General features: G+C 41.8%; 1 protein-coding gene across 3 annotated transcripts in view; it reads left to right on the plus strand.

The window, feature by feature from the left end:
* The window catches only part of UBAP1 (ubiquitin associated protein 1), a gene marked incomplete at its 5' end in the record, with an annotated part of 39,887 nt that overhangs the window by 20,991 nt on the left and 1,326 nt on the right, over positions 1-17,570 (plus strand). Inside the window, 4 exons of one of the 3 annotated variants that reach the window (XM_081103656.1) lie at positions 4,785-4,909; positions 10,174-11,106; positions 15,930-16,112; positions 17,058-17,159. In XM_081103656.1, coding sequence (XP_080959782.1) covers positions 4,785-4,909; positions 10,174-11,106; positions 15,930-16,112; positions 17,058-17,159 — 1,343 coding nt within the window. Of the gene's footprint in view, positions 1-4,705; positions 4,910-10,173; positions 11,107-15,929; positions 16,113-17,057; positions 17,160-17,570 lie in introns of those variants that run through there. The other 2 variants (XM_081103655.1, XM_081103657.1) reach the window with 2 other exon arrangements.

Below are 17,570 nucleotides of genomic sequence, written 5' to 3' on the forward strand. Positions count from 1 at the left end.
CAAGCCTGCAACCTGGGCATGTGCCTTGAGCAGAAGTTGAACCGTAATCTTCTGATTCATAGGTTGACGCGCAAACGCAGAGCCATGCTGGCCAGGCTGAAACTACTTTTTAAAGTAGATACCTGTAATTGGTGCTAAGTTAGTTGTTTAACGGTGTTCTAGTTGATCTTGTCTGTCCCTAAGCCAGGGCCTAATTCCATCTATAGAATATTAAGTCATCAGTGTATGTAACACTGTTATAGTTTCCAAGGAAACTGAACACCTTTCTTGAAAGATTCTCATTCTCAGATAGCTTTAGTATTTTTTATAGATTGCCCCCTTCCCCCAAATTTTTCATTACCATATAATGGAACTGTTTAAGAAAATTTTTGTTAGGATTAATGTGGATAGATTTTCTTATACTTGTATATTGTATAGGCGTGTGTTACTATGGATAGGGTTTTTTGTAATATGTATCATATTTTAAGCAAAATACTTAATTTTTTGATTGTTAACTTGATTTTATTCTTTCCAGTACTGCTTAGAAAATGCTAATTTCAGCTTTGTTTTTCATTAATCAGGGTACTAGCCAAAGATAGAATATAACTTTCAGGAACATTTGAGCACTCATTTTCATGGAAGACAGATAAAAATGGTTTAAAATTAAAAAGAGCTTTGTTTTTAATCTCGATAGCATAAAGCATTTTATAAGTGGCAGAAGGTTTTAGTGTTGTAATCAGCACTTGGTTTTGTTGGCAAGCTAGGTGATTTTTTTTTTCACCTGTTACGTTTTTGTGACTTTGTCCAGAATCTTACAAATGTGCTGTGTCTTGCTCTATTAAAACATTTTCATGACTAGCTTTGCCATTTTAGGTAAATAATGTTGAATTTTAATATTAATTGAATGTGAGTTAGTGTGGGGTTGAGAGTTAAATATGAAAGAAGTGTAAGACCCTGTCTTCTTTATTTGTTCTTCACTTACTGAGCAAATCTCATCTGCCAGACATTATACTGAGCTTGGGGGCTGTGGAGATGAGACATTTATCCCTTACTAAGGAGCATCTAAATGATCACTGATAGTCTCTGGGGGAAGTATGATCTGCCATAGGGGGCATGGAGAAGACAGCCGATCAATAATTCTTTCTTATCATTTGATAAATATTATCAATGGAAATGAACTATTAATAACACAGAGGTAAGACCAGGTAAGACCTGAGGTGTTATGAATTAGGTGTTCTGAGATGGAGGGTGTTCTTAAGATCATTCTTTTTTAAAATATATTTTTATTGGTTTCAGAGAGGAAGGGAGAGGTAGGGAGGGAAGGAGGGAGGGAGGGAGAGAGAGAGAGAGAAAGAGAGAGAGAGAGAAAGAAAGAAAAACATCAATGATGAGAGAGAATCACCGATCGGCCACCTCCTGCATGCCCCTCACTGGGGATCGAGCCCACAACCCAGGCATGTGCCCTTGACCGGAATCAAGTCGGGACCCTTCAGCCCACAGGCCGACGCTCTATCCACTGAGCCAAACCAGCCAGGGCAAGCTCATTCTTAAAGGACTAAAATTTTTTAATCAAGTAAATAAGGGTGGGAATGTGATAGGTATTGCCAGCTGAGAAAACAGCACTTAAAAGGGTATGACCAATTTGAAAATTTTCCTAGTGTTAATAATTATGGTTATGCCCCAGAAAAATTATTAAGTTGAATACTTATGGATTTAATTTGCAAGTTGAATGACAGAATGTTTTGATTCCAGCTAGTGGGAGAGTAGGGGTCTTTTTCCTGATGGAGGGTTTCAGGTGTATCAGACTAATATCTGCAACAAGATTGGAAATGATGACAAGATTACAAATATATCTTGACCTTGCTAGGTCTTTAAATCTATAGAGTTCTTAGAAGGGAAAGAAGTCATCTTCATGGAAGAGGTATATTGTTTTTTATTCTGTCTGTTAGTACTCAAGAAAATACACTAGTGTGAGGCTCAGAAATAAACCTTATTTTAGTAGCTGCTAATATTCCAAAAGCAAAACTCATTTTATTTTACTTATTTTTATATTTTTATTGATTTCAGAGAGGAAGGGAGAGGGAGAGAGAGATAGAAATATCAGTGATGAGAATCATTGATTGGCTGCCTCCTGCATGCCCCCTATTGGGGGTCATTGATTGGCTGCCTTCTGCACGGCCCCTACTGGGTATCGAGCCCACAACCTGGGCATATGCCCTTGACCGGAATCAAACCCAGGAACCTTCAGTCCACAGGCCGATGCACTGAGCCATATTGGCTAGGGTCAAAATTCATTTTATCAAGTATGTTTCATTGTCTGTGATGGTCTACCAGTAACTTAGCCACAAACCTGGTCCAGGAAAGAACCCATTGTCCAGTTTAGAGTGTATAGATCAGGGGTAGGGAACCCTTTTTCTGCCAAGTGCCATTTGTATATTTATAACATTATTCATGGGCCATACAAAATTATAAACTTAAATATTAGCCTGCTATATTTGATCAAACATTTCATTAACTCACCCCTAATGCCTTGGCAGGGCCAGACCAAATGATTTCGTGGGCCTTGTACAGCCTGTGGGCCAGACATTTCCCACCTCTGGTATAGGTAATGAGAGTCATATAAGAGGCACTCTCAGCCCTGACCGGTTTGGCTCAGTGGATAGAGCATCAGCCTACAGACTCAAAGAGGCACTCTCATTTTGTCTGACTCTATAAATCTGTGATGGTGTCCTGGTCTTTCTGTATTATTCAGCTGTGATAGACAACCTTTATTTATTTATTTATTTAAATACTAGAGGCCCAGTGCACGAAATTCGTGCACTGGGGGACTGGGGCCGGGACCCCTCAGCCTGGCCTGCGCCCTCTCGAAGTCCGGGAGCCCTTGGAGGATGTCTGACTGACATCCTTAGTTCTGTCTTGGTGATGGGAGAGGCTCCCACCACCACCACTGTGCTCACCAGCTGTGAGCCCGGCTTTTGGCTGAGCAGCACTCCCTCTGTGGGAGCGTACTGACCACCAGGGGGCAGCTCCTGCATTGAGCATCTGTCTGCCACCTGGTGGTCAGTGTGTGTCATAGTGTGTGTCATAGTTCCTCCCTTTGGTTGATTTGCATATTACCCTTTTATATTATAGGATATTTTTTACTTATTTCAGAGAGGAAGGGAGAGGGAGAGAGAGAAACATCAATGATAAGAAAGAATAATTGATTGGCTGCCTCCTCTAAGCCCCCTACTGGGTATCATGCCTGCACCCTGAGTCAGCAACCTGGGGATGAGTCCTGACTGGGGATTAAACTGTGACCTCTTGGTTCATAGGTTGATGCTCAACCATTGAGCCACACTGGCTAGGTCGGCAGACAACCTTTAGGGAGTTAAAGCCATTTAGTTATGTCTCTTGATAACCCTAATCTGATTCCGATGGTTTTCCTTTTTTTTTTTTTTTTGGTTAATCATCACCTGAGGTTATTTTTTCCATTGATTTTTAGAGAGTGGAAGGGGGAAGGGGAGAGAGAGAGAAAGGGAGAAACATCTCAGTGAGAGGGATACATCGATTGGTTGCTTTCCCCCTGTTTCCCAATTGGGGCCGGGCATCTAACCTACAACCCAGATATGTGCCCTTGACCAGGAATTGAACCAGTGACCTGTGGTATGTGGGCAGACACTCTAACCACTGAGCAACATTGCTCAGGGCTTTCCTTTTTTCATAAGTGCTGTGCTTAAAATATTTATACATCTATCCAGAATGTAGTCTTGAAAACAAAAAAACGAGTAATTCTTTATAGTAATTAAAAAGTGATTCCTACTGAAGTAGAGAAATCCTAATCAAAGAGGTTCTTTTGTGGAGATTCTGTCATCAATTCAACAGTATTTACTAAATGCCCAATATGTGCCAGGCAATGTTGTAGGTTTTGAGACTACATTAGTGTGAGTAAAATCATCTTAAATACTTGCCTACAAGGAGCTTACGTTCCATTGGGCAAGATACACAATAAGTATAATTATAAAGTGAATTATATAATTTGTTAGAAGGGAGTAAGTGCTATGGGAAAAAGATAGATGGTAACATGGGAGTATTGCAGTGAGGGTGGGGTAGTAATTTTATTTATTTTTAAAAAAATATATATTTTATTGATTTTTTACAGAGAGGAAGGGAGAGGGATAGAGAGTTAGAAACATCGATGAGAGAGAAACATCGATCAGCTGCCTCCTGCACACTCCCAACTGGGGTTGTGCCCGCAACCAAGGTACATGCCCCTGACCAGAATCGAACCTGGGACCCTTGCGTCGGCAGGTCAATGCTCTATCTACTGAGCCAAACCAGTTAGGGCTGGGGTAGTAATTTTAAATAGGGTGGTCAGGGTAAACCTCATTGAGATAGTAATATTTGAGTAAATACTTTAAGGGGGTAATGGAATAAGTCACATGAATATCTGAGGGAAGAACATCCCAGTTATAGAGAGCAGCCAGTGCAGAATTTTTGACTTGCATTTGAACCAGTTATGACTGTGACTTAGTGCAGTGTGAGCTAGGAGGCAACTACTAGGAATTGAAGGGAGAGAGGTTATGAGCATTGAGGAGATCTTTTAGTCCTCTGAGTACTTTGGCTTTTATACTATGTATAATTGAAAATAAACCCTAATAAGATCAAGTAGGATTTTTCTTTAGAAGTCAGGAGAGAAGGTAAGCAGTCAGAGAAGGAACTTCTAGTCTTAGGATAGCATATATTAATGTTGTATCCTAGACATAAGTTTATAGCAAAACAAATAAGATTTTTGCTGATATTTTCTACTTTATTTTTGATTGTAGGGACTTTCAGTTACCTTGATGATGTCCCATTTAAGATAGGAGACAAATTCAAAACACCAGCTAAAGTTGGTCTACCTATTGGCTTCTCCCTGCCTGATTGTTTGCAGGTTGTCAGAGAAGTACAGGTAAGTGGTGATATTTAGTTAAAGTTCAGTGCATTTAAAAATTTAATGAGTAAGAGTTGGATGTTTAGTGAAATAGAAAAAAAACCCATTCTCATATCTCTTATTTGTTTTTCTTATAGCTTTTTATTGCTTGGCTTACATTGTGTCACACACACACAAACACACACACACACACACACACACACACACACACCCCTATATATCTATTACAGATCTTTTGTAATATGTTAGATTGTATATCCTGGAATTCTATGCCTTGTCCAAAATGAATCCCCATTGCCTATCTTACTTATTTACTACTTTTCCTTTTCTTTATTAATATCCTTATTATCTCTCTGTCACTCGAGTTAGATAACATTTTTCTCTGTTGTGTCTCCCCATTACTGTCTAGTCTATCCATGTTCCCTCCAAACTAGGTTACTAGCAATTTGTTGAACATACTGGGTATATAACATGCTTTTTCTCATGAGCTGTTATCTCCATTTGGGGTATTTTTTTCTTTCTCACCATACTAAAAGCTGTTGCTCTTCTAGAATTGTGCTGAAATGCCATCTTCTCAAAAGCTTCTTTCTGAACCCTCTCATCTTTAAAGCTCAGTTACATATAAATGTATATATAGAATTCTTGAAACAGCAAAGAGCCCTATGTTATATGACTTCCTTTCTTCCTTCAGTACACATTTATTGAATGCTTGCTTTTGAGTGGTGCTCTGCTAGGCTGAGGATAGAGAGAAATGCCTTAATCGCTGTCCTCAAGGAGCTTACAGTTTAGAGAAGGAGTCAGGTGGAAAAACAGTACACTAATTCAAACTTCTTCCTGTGACTTAAGATTTTTTTAAATATACTTTTTTCAAAGTTGTTTTGTTTATGGGAGATTTAATGAGGCATTAGCATGTCATTCTAAAAAGGATTCTTTGTTGTATCTTTCAGTCTATATGCAGTGAGTAATCATAGTGGGAATATTTCAGTTATGTTTTCAAAAATAACAGCTTTACTAAGATATAATTCACATACCAAAAAAATCACCCTTTAAGGTGTGCAAATAAGTGGATTTTAGTATATTCAGAGTTGAATAATCATCATTATGATCTAATTTCAGGACATTTTCATCACCCCCAAAAAACTCCAGTGCCCATTAACAGTTACTCCCTATTTTCCCTTGTCCCCAGCCCTTAGCAAACACTAAATTTACTTTCTGTCTCTATAAATTTGCTTATTCTGGACATATCATATAAATGGAATAATACAACATATAGCCTTTTATAACTGGCTTATTTCACCTAGCATAATGTTTTCAAGGTTTGTCCATGTTGTATGAATGAAATATTAGTACTTTATTTTTATGGCTGAATAACAATCCATTGTATCGATAATACCATATTTTGTTCATCAGTTGATACATATCTTAGTGGGTTCCACTTTTTGACTGTTAGGAATAATGCTGCTATGAACATTTGTATACAGGTTCTTGTGTGGACATAGGCTTTCAGTTTTCTTGGGTAAATACCTAGGAGTGGAATTGCTGGGCCATATGGTAACTATAACCTTTTGAGGAATTGCCAGACTGTTTTCCAAAGTGGTTGCATTATTTTATCACACTCACACTACACGAGGGTTTTAATTCCTCCATATCCTTGCCAGCTCTTGTTATATTCTGTCTTTATACACTCTTCTGTAATAGTCTCTTATTGTGGTTTTGATGTACATTTCCCTAATTACTAATGATGTTGAGTATCTTATATATTTTTGAATATTGAATTGATTGATATTCCTTTTGTGTATGGAGACTATTGGACCAGAAAAGATATAGATTTCCCTTATAATGTTTTACCTTGTTTCGTTTGCAACAACAAATATTTGGTAAACACCTCTCTATGTAGGATACTATTAGCAATATGATTAAAAAACACCTCCATCTTTTTTTTTATAATTCTTTATTGTTTAAAGTATTACATATGTCTCCTTTTTCCTCCATTGATCTCTCCCCAGCCGTTCCCACCCCCTAGCACATGCCCTCACCCCCCTACTGTCTGCGTCCATGGGTTATACTTATATGCTTATATAAGTCCTTTGGTTGATCTCTTACCCCACCCCACGCTCGCCTTCCCTCTGAGGTTGGATGGTCTGTTCAGTGCTTCTCTGTCTCTGGATCTATTTTTGTTCATCAGTTTATGTTATTCATTATATTCCACAAAAGAGTGAGATCATGTGATACTTATCTTTCTCCGAATGGCTTATTTTGCTTAGCATAATACTCTCCAGGTCCATCCATGCTGTTGCAAATGGTAAGAGTTCCTTCTTTTTTACAGCTGCATAGTATTCCATTGTGTAGATGTACCACAGCATTTTAATCTACTCATCTGCTGATGGGCACTTAGGCTGTACACCTCCATCTTTTATTCTCATATTATCCACCACTTGGTTGACCCATTCAGAAAACTTGTTTTGAATGCTGTGACTTTTCTGTTTATTTGATCAGTGTTCACTATACTCATAGCACCCAGTAGTAACAGAAAGGGAAATCTAGGCTCTGAGCTCTATTCCAGTGTGGGCCAGCTGAAATTTTTTTGTTCTCTAATTGCAGATTAGCATTAAATTTTGACTGCCTGGGGTCTCCATGGGGAATTTGGCTGTGGTATTGGTGCTGGATCCTTCCCAATACAGAGAAGAATCAGACCTAGAACCACAGACAGCTAACTTGCAGCTTCCTATAACTTTGCCTTATTTGCCCTTACATGGTAGTACAAACTCCATTTTTCAGCTGAAAATTCATCAAGGGGAGCCAGTGAAAAAAACATACATAACCCTTGCACCCAGGGCCCAGAAAGCTTTCATTGAATGCGGTGGTAGTGGTAGCCACAGCAGTGGGGGTGGCCCTTAGTGTAAAGGTTTAGGGTGGATTCTGGTGTCACTCAATCATGGACTGGAATTGCCATGAATCATCTTGTATAGATTGCTTAAACTCCCAAGCCTCCATTTCCTCATCTGTAAAATGGGAATAATTACCTTTTAAAGTTATTGTAAGGATTAAACAAAATAATGCACTTATAATGCTTATTCTGGTTTCTAATACTCCATAATTGTTTTACTGTTTATTATAGTACACTCAAACCACACTCTTATCTTTCACTGTAATATTTCTGCTATTTTTTCCTGTATTTTTCTATGTTCCATGTATTCTTCATTACTTTAGTAGTTAAAAACCAAAAGCTTGGTAAAGATTTTTATTAAAAAGGAAAGAAATTTCCAATTATTTTTGGGAATAAAACATCGGACGCCTGTGTTTACAGGCATCAGGAAGTTGGTTACAGCCTCAGTTTTTGGTGGAGGAAACCACTTGGAAAATTGGATTTCCTCCACAGTTACAGGCAGCAGTCTTTGCCCAAGTGCTGTTTTCTGACTATGCTGTTAGTGATAGAAAGGAAGCACTGCAACCCTCAGGTGTCTTTCTGATGCCCAGCAGCTGGCTCGGGTGTAAGTGAACTTGGTATGCGCATTTCCAGGCTTCTCTTGTGTGGTTTGAAGCTGAAAGGCTTGGGAATGACCAGAGATTTCTTCTACTCTTTTCTCTCCTTTCCCCTTCTTTTACTCTTAATGTGTCTCCAACCTTGAATGTGCACACAAGACATGGATTAGCTTTGGTGCTTTCGGGTGAACACCAAAGGTTTTTCCTCCTATCCCTGGGTGGATTTAGTTTCATATAAGAGTGTATTTTTTCAGGTGTGCAAATGAAATTTTTGTAAATTGAGCTGTATACTTTAAGGCAGGGGTGGGCAAACTTTTTGACTCGAGGGCCACAATGGGTTCTTAAACTGGACCGGAGGGCTGGAACTAAAGCATGGATGGAGTGTTTGTGTGAACTAATATAAATTCAAAGTAAACATCATTACATAAAACGGTACGGTCTTTTTTTTTTTTTTAGTTTTATTAATTTCAAACGGGCCGGATCCGGCCCGTGGGCCATAGTTTGCCCACGGCTGCTTTAAGGTATTGTTAAGGATCCATTACGTAAATTCTTACGCAATTTGCTCTGTAAAATCTTAATTTGAATATGTCTAGATTTCTTATTTTTTTAATAATATATTTTATTGATTTTTTTACAGAGAGGAAGGGAGAGGGATAGAGAGTTAGAAACATCGATGAGAGAGAAACATCGATCAGCTGCCTCCTGCACACCTCCTACTGGGGATGTTCCCGCAACCAAGGTACATGCCCTTGACAGGAATCAAACCCGGGACCCTTCAGTCTGCAGGTCTACGCTCTATCCACTGAGCCAAACCAGTTAGGGCGTCTAGATTTCTAAATAAGCAGTTTTCCTGCACTTAGAGTACAATCTGTTTATTATAAGTTGATCGTGGTTTTAAGAAGCATATTTAGTTAGATTGCCTGGGTTCAAATCCAGGCTCTACCACTTAATAGCCTTATTACCTTGGGCAGTGGTACCTACTTTAAAGGGTTGTTGAAAAATCTAGGGTTATTGCATAAACTCTGCTTCAAATCATGCATGGTACTTTGTAAGTGCTGCTTAAATGTTAGGGTCTGTTATTATCCAGCACATGATCTATTAGGGCATTTGTGCTAGATAATAGCGACCTTAAGACCTAAAGCCCAGTTTGCTGCCCATAAGAGGCATGTGATATTGTCGGGGAAGTGTTTGGAGCAAGGGTGAGATCATCTGGCCCGCAGGCCATAAAGGCCTGTGAAATCACTTGGTTGGTCTGGCCTTGCCAAGGCATTAATTAAATGTTTGACCAGATATAGCAGGCTAATTTTTAAGTTGATAATTTTGTATGGTCCGCGAATGATGTTACAAATATACAAATGGCCCTGGGCGGAAAAAAGGTTCCCCACCCCTGGTTTAGAGAAAGATTAAAGCTACTGTGGTCACATGTGCTCTGCATCAAATGATAGAGACAGATCTTTGTAAGACTTCAGAGGAAGGAATAGGCCATCAGCAAAGCATCATAGAGCTGATGGCTGAGCTTTGAGCCACCAATGAAGAAACCTAGGAAGGGACATGGCCTGAGGGGAGAGAAGGAAGGGAATGTGACTGTAACATTTGGCCTGGTGCATAGGACTCGAGGTGGTGGGAGCTCTTTTTAGTTAATTTCTAGAAGTAATCCGGGAGCATACTTTGATTAAATCCTATAAATGTAGGAAGCCTTAGTCTTCCTGAGTGTAGATCATCCAATACACCTGAAATGCTGCATTGGGGAGGGGCAGCCACTTGGGTTTACATCTTCTTTCTCTGATATATCTTTGCAGTATGACTTCTCCTTGGAAAAGAAAACCATTGAGTGGGCTGAAGATATTAAGAAAATCCATGAAGCCCAGCGGGAAGCAGAGCGGAAGGCTGAGGAAGCAGAAGCTAAAGTGAATTCTAAGAGTGGCCCAGAGGGAGATAACAAAATGAGCTTCTCCAAGACTCACAGTACAGCCACAATGCCACCTCCTATTAACCCCATCCTTGCCACCTTACAGCACAACAGCATCCTCACCCCGACTCGGTACAGCAGTACCATGAAACAGAAAGTTCTCAGCCCACCCCACACAAAGGCAGATTTCAATCCTGCTGACTTTGAGTGTGAAGAAGACCCATTTGATAATCTTGAGTTAAAAACTATTGATGAGAAGGAAGAACTGAGAAACATTCTGGTAGGAACCACTGGACCCATTATGGCTCAGTTATTGGACAGTAACTTGCCCAGAGGTGGCTCTGGATCTGTGTTACAGGATGAAGAAGTCCTGGCATCCTTGGAGCGGGCAACACTAGATTTCAAGCCTCTTCATAAACCCAATGGCTTTATAACCTTACCACAGTTGGGCAACTGTGAAAAGATGTCGCTGTCTTCCAAAGTGTCCCTCCCCCCCATTCCTGCAGTAAGCAATATCAAATCCCTGTCCTTCCCCAAACTTGACTCTGATGACAGTAATCAGAAAACAGCCAAGCTGGCAAGCACTTTCCATAGCACATCCTGCCTCCGCAATGGCACGTTCCAGAATTCCCTAAAGCCTTCCACCCAAAGCAGTGCCAGTGAGCTCAGTGGGCATCAGAGTCTTGGGCTTTCAACTTTGAACTTGGACAGTGGCACAGAAATGCCAGCCCTGACCCCTTCTGATATGACATCCCAGATGCCTTCCCTCTCTGTCTTGTCTGTGTGCACAGAAGAATCGTCACCTCCAAATACAGGTTCCACGGTAAGCCTTTTAAATCCCCCTAAGTTAAAGCTCCAAAGATTTGTAAATTCTGCTTAGCAGTTGCCATCCTCACATTCTTTTTAAGGTTTAGGGCAAGATGGGCATGGCCAGATTGACCTTGCTTATACTGTAAGTATATGTAGTTCTGGTTATTCTCCTGAGGACAAGGATTATTAGCTCTCCACCTTACTCGAGTTGATGTTGGCTTGTTCCTGCCTAAGCAATTTCTTTTCAGTGGTGCATATCTTGTATTTGCATTGTTTTAAAGGCTTTCTTTTTTTGTACCCTTTAACTGTTTCCTATTACCTTCTTTGTTTTTTGTTTTTTTTTAAGATTGCTTGGTACTCTTCATTATATTTTCTCCCTACCTCATTCTACCTTGAAATTTGGTTCCTGTGTGTACCATGGTTCAGCCAATTTGTGGGTGTTTCTTCAGACTGGGTGGTGCTTTAGTACCTGGGAGATAATTTGTATTGGAAGTCCAAGAAAAACATAGAAATTTGTCACTTTAAACACATTGGATTTAATGGTGCAATTCCTTTTTTTCTCTCTCTGCTAAGAATTTTGCAGTTTTCTCCAAAGGGGGGGAGAGAGGGGAAGGTGGGGATTTAGATTTGATGTTTAAGTATGAGTTGATAAGAGAGTTGCGTCTTGTGCCAGCCCTGACCCCTTCTGATATGATATCCCAGATGCCTTCCCTCTCTGTCTCGTCTGTGTGCACAGAAGAATCGTCACCTCCAAATACAGGCTCACCTCACATGCAACTTTTTGTGTGTGTGACAAAACCAGATGATCTTTTAGAAAATCTGGTTTTGTCACACACACAAAAAGTTGCACGTGAGGTGAGCTTGCTTTGTCACAGAGTATACACATTGTTGCATTCTAGGATAGAAACCATGGAACGTCAGATTTTCCCCTGCTGTTCTTCCCTGTTTCTTTGACCAGTCCACAGATTCTTTTTTTTTTTTTTAATATATATTTTATTGATTTTTTTTTACAGAAAGGAAGGGAGAGGGACAGAGAGTTAGAAACATCAATGAGAGAGAAACATTGATCAGCTGCCTCCTGCACACTTCCTACTGGGGATATGCCTGCAACCAAGGTGCATGCCCTTGACCGGAATCAAACCTGGGACCCTTCAGTCCGCAGGCTGACACTCTATCCACTGAGCCAAACCGGTTAGGGCCAGTCCACAGATTCTTAAAATGAAAGCATATCAAAGACAGTATTTAAAGCCAGAAAGGAGCCTGATTGTATTGTTGGGATATCTCTCAAGACACCATAAGAAGCCTGCTATTAGTTGGTAAAAGGATGAGCCTTGGCCTGCACAGTGAGAGTAAGGTCCCAGCAATAGCATTCTTGGTAAATTATTGTCTCTGTTTCAGAGCTTCTATTGTCGAGAGCTCACTGCTGCTTGTAAATTTCCATGGGCTCTAGCTGGTTTGGCTCAGTAGATAGACTGTCAGCCCTTGGACTGAAGGGTCCGGGGTTTGATTCTGATCAAGGGCACATAACCTTAGTTGCAGAGGCAACCAGTATCTCTCTCATTTTGATGCTTCTCTCTGTCTCTCCCCCACTCCCTTTCACTGTCTCTAAAAATTAATGGAAAAATATCCTCCAGTGAGGATTCACACAAAAAGAAAAACAAACAAAAACACAAAATACTCTGGTGCTACCTTCTAGAAATCAGTTCCTCAGAGACTTTAGGGGGCACTCTGTTGACTCCCCAGGGCAGTATTTCTTTAAAAAACTTTTTAAAAAAATTTTTTTTATTGATTTCAGAGAGGAAAAGAGAGGGAGAGAGAGATTAGAAATATCAATGATGAGAGAATCATTGATCAGCTGCCTTCTGTACACCCCCTACTGGAGATTGAACCTGTAACCTGGGCATGTGCCCTTGACCGGAATTGAACCTGAGACCTTTCAGTCTGCAGGCGGACACTCTATCCATTGACCCAGACTGGCTAGGGTAATATACTGTAATTTTAGAAGTTAAATGCACTCTGGGAAGGATTAGGGATCCTCAGCTACCTTCCCGCCCTGACTCCCCTTAAAGTTATAGTAACCATTTAGATGAACTAATGACAGCTCTTTCTCAAACCAGAACACTCATCATTCTTTGAACCACCTGATTGTGGAGTTTCTTTTGGATCCATTCATTTTAGGGTGGGAGAGGCTCTGTTTCTTGCTGGCCTGGGAACTTGCTGCCCATAGAAACAGAACTGTTCTCTAAGGAAGTCATGACCCTTACCCTCAGGGAGCAAAGCCTGGTTTCCATCCTGGCCCTCTCTCTTAGTATGAGTCTGTGAAACCCACAGTGAGAACCTTTCTCTGTGAGAGAAGCTCTTTCCTCCAAGAGAGTCAGTGACTTCAGGCCAGGGGGAGGTGATGGTGTGGTCATCTGGGCTGTACACACACTTCACTTAGGAACTCCCAGGGAAGTATTCCTGGAATTTGGTTCTTGTTGGCTATTTTAGGCCCAATGTTTGGGTCTTAGTTTTCAGATTTTGACTTCATGTTTTAGTGTTTACATAAGCTAATCTTAATAATTGAGAAATCCATGGGATCATCTTGAGAGAACAATCTTATAATGTGCCTTTATTCTGAGTCGAGTATAAAACTGCCTGACTTGACTCTAGCCGGTATCTCTTCCCACTGTGCTTGCTGATTGTTAAACTTCACTATACAGTGGGGCCTTGACTTACGAGTTTAATTCGTTCCGAGACCGAGCTCGTTAAGGAGATCGTTAACTCAAATTACTCTGTCAACTCAATGCAAAAAATCGGCCAGAGACAGCTGGTATCTCAAAAAACTCGTTAGTCTGGACACTCATAAGTCAAGGCCCCACTGTAGATTGAAAGTTAATTGGCTTTGAGGGGAGCTCTGCAAAATGTCAACATGTGAAGGTCTTTGTGGCTGCTATGATTTCTCCAGAGAATTGTGCTTGAGGGCTAAGGAAGCTTGGGTAAGGCTGCTATAGACTTTTACTTAATCCCTGTTTTGGTTCTTGTCCCGCTCTCTGCTGTATGCTATGCCTGGTGTCTTAACCTCCTTTTTGTTGTTTGGTTCTCATTTTCTAGAGACAACCTTCTGCCTCCTGTGGAGGGTGAAGATGGGTGGGAAAGGTATTTATTGCCTGAGGTTTTTACTGCTCTGAGCACTCATTTTGTGCTCTTGCTTTATCCCAGCAGTACCTCTTGCTTCCAAATACTGAACCCCTCTCCTGTTTCTCACTTTTAATTTCATTGCTTCTGTTACCTTGCCTCTTAGCTTCAGATTTTCCCCTGCTGTTCCCTCTGTTTCTTTGACCTTAAAAGTTAATAGTTTTTATTATTTTAGTAGGCTTTGGGGAGGATCAGTGTCAGTTTGCTGTGTTAAATGAAATTCCCCCTTTGAAAAATGCTAATAGACCTCCATTTTTCAACTGATGATCAGAGCCCTGTGTCAAGCCCATATAGCCAGGCCCCCAGGATTCAGAAATGCCTGGTAACTAACCTCTAGCAGCTCACATTAATGTACTTTGATGCGAAAAGTACTGTGCCACCAGTGTGACCAAAATGCTATTTGGCTGTTGGTATTCTTGTGCCCAGGCAGAGTCTGACCCTGGAGAGACAATCTTGGGGCCTGCAAAGTGGCCAGATTGGTGTGATCCAGTCCCTATGGTCTGTGTATTGACTCCTGTAACCCGTGACTGTGGGTTAAATGGTTGAGTGGAAACAATGGATTTTGAGGCCTGTAATCTTAGCTTTTCCCAGCTGACTTTGAGGAGAGCATCTGGTTTTAGCTCTATAATTTTGAACTTGCTTGTAGGACAGCAGACTCCCTGTCTCCTAACCCCATGCCCACATAAAAAATAAAAATTTGTTGAAACATTTTTCCTGGTTCTTGGGAGCTGGGCCAAACTGCAGAACAGCTAGTGACCGTGTTCCCATGGTAGTTTGGTCCTTTGGCCTTCATGCCTTGGGCCTGAGTCATTATCAGAAGAGATGGGAGGAGTTAATTATGGGATTCTGTCCAATAATCAAGACTGGGGTTAGTAAGATTGGGTGGCAGGGAGCAGGCTGCCTATAGCCAGTGCATTCCACATTCCAGTCCTTGAGGCACAGCCTGGTGTGGCTAATATTCTTCAACCCTGGCTCTGTAGGACAGCAGCTGTAGCAGGGAATCGAAGCACAGTGTGGGGCAAAGGTGGAGCACCCTCAAAGCTCTCGGTCCCTGAGCTAACCGTGTGTGGGCAGCCCAGTGATAGAAATGAGGATAGAGACCTTGTTGGAAGAGGCAGCTCCAGACTTTGGGATGTTTGAGGTGAATGATCCCTTCACAGCCTAAGAAAGGGATAATGGAGCTCTGGAAAGAAATCATAGCAGCCAGCGTGGGCTTCAGTCCTGTGGGCAGCCTCAGAACTTCAACTCAAGCCTGGAGGATTTGGGATGGAAGGGCTTGTGGCTCTTGTGGTGCTTTCTCATTCTGCAAGGTGGGCTGAGGTAGACGACAGCCACACTTGCAGAGATGTCTTCCCAGCTTCTCTCTCCTTAGCTGGAGCTCCCACTGCTCTTCATTCCTCTTCAAGATGTCTGGCCAGCAACCTGGCCCTTTCTCCCAGGTAGACTGCTTCGACTGGGGCTTTGATTAATGTCAAAAATGGCAAACCCCTAGATTGGGCCATTTCAGTAACAAGTCTTTTGGACTTGCTTATAGGACAGCAGACTCCCTGTCTCCTAACCCCATGCCCACATAAAAAATAAAAATTTGTTGAAACATTTTTCCTGGTTCTTAGGAGTCCACATCTTCTTGCCTTGATCCTCTTGTTTCTCCACCACTAGGCCACACCTCCTAAATTCTCAATGTCACAAGTGCCCAACACTCCCAGCTGTCCCCAGACTTATTCTGAACTGCAGACGCTGTCCCCCAGTGAGCGGCAGTGTGTGGAGACAGTGGTCAACATGGGCTACTCCTATGAGTGTGTCCTGAGAGCCATGAAGAAAAAAGGAGAGAATATTGAGCAGGTGAGCATTTGGTTGGTGGGGAGGGGAGGTGTGTGATCAGCCAGAGAGAAGTCCCAGTCCTCTGGAGCTGAAGTAGTATCAATGTCTGTTCCTGTGAGTTTGGGGGACACAGGCACTTTCTTGGGGGAAACCAGCAGCCTCAGCAGCAGTGTTTCTGCTTTGGGGCTGCTCTGGAAACTAGGCTGAAGGAAAGCCTTGGGAGTATTGGAGCTGTTGGACTGTTATCCAACTACTCTCCCGCTTCTGCCCCTCCTGAGAGCACATCCTAGGGTTGAGATATGGTCAGGTTTCTCCCAGAAATTTTTATCCTGTCATAGCTACCCAGGGAGTTCCAGAATAGGGTACCAGTCTTAAACATTAGATGCATTTTCTGACTTGAGCTATTTCTTTTTAAAAATAATTATTGAAACTATTACATATGTCCCCTCTTTTTCCTCCATTGACCCCCTCCAGTCCGCCCCAGGCCCTCACCGCCCCATTGTCTGTGTTCATGGGCCATGCATATATGGATACAAGGTCCCTTGGTTGATTACCTCCCACCCACCCATCCACCCCCTCCTTCTCCCTGAGATTCCACACTCTGTTCCATACTTCCATGTCTCTGGTTCCACTCGTTCATCAGTTTATTTTGTTACTTAGATTCCACATATGATGACTTGAGCTATTTCTTAGCGGGATACCCTGCCCAGGCTGTGGAGTTAATGTTCTAGGAGATATGAGTCAGCTATGACAGGAACTCGTTTGAAAAATGGCTACTCATGTTTAGAAGGGTGTGCCTGTCTGTTCAGCTGATAGTCACTGAGGTCCTGTTGTGATGGATACAGTTCAAGGCACAAAATTAAGTCCTGTCCAGGATCTAATAGCCAGGTTGGGGAGATGTCACACTTGCTGGCTTGTGTAAGACTCTTGGGAAACAGTGCTTAGACCTCTTATTTCTTTTCTTAGATTCTCGACTATCTCTTTGTACATGGACAGCTCTGTGAGAAGGGCTTCGACCCTCTTTTAGTGGAAGAGGCTCTGGAAATGCATCAGTGTTCAGAGGAAAAGGTAGGAACCTTCATGCCCTCTGGAAAGAAGACACAGTGTGTAATCTCCTGGGGTTCCCCCCCTGACCCACAATACCCTTTCCCTACCAGTGACTGTAAGCAGAGACAGTTGAAGCACAGAATTTCCGAAATGTCCAGCTACTTTGGGTGTGTTTGGGTCAGATGAAATGTTGGGTTGAAGACAATATCTGGAATCCCAGAGAAGGGAAGGGGAAAATGATCTGGACTTATAAAGCGCACTTTAGGATGTCACTTTGCCTAGCCTGCTTCTGGGTTCAGTAAATTGCCTTGGTGGAAGTGGAATGTGGGTGGTGGGACTGGAACAAAGGTTAGTAAGAGTTGGCGCTGTGGCATCAAACTGTCGGTCCCAGCTTCCTCCACAGCCCTACTCTGCTAGGGCAGCGGTCGCCAA

This window comes from Myotis nattereri, assembly GCF_964212035.1.
Source record: "Myotis nattereri genome assembly, chromosome: 12".
NCBI lineage: Eukaryota > Metazoa > Chordata > Mammalia > Chiroptera > Vespertilionidae > Myotis > Myotis nattereri.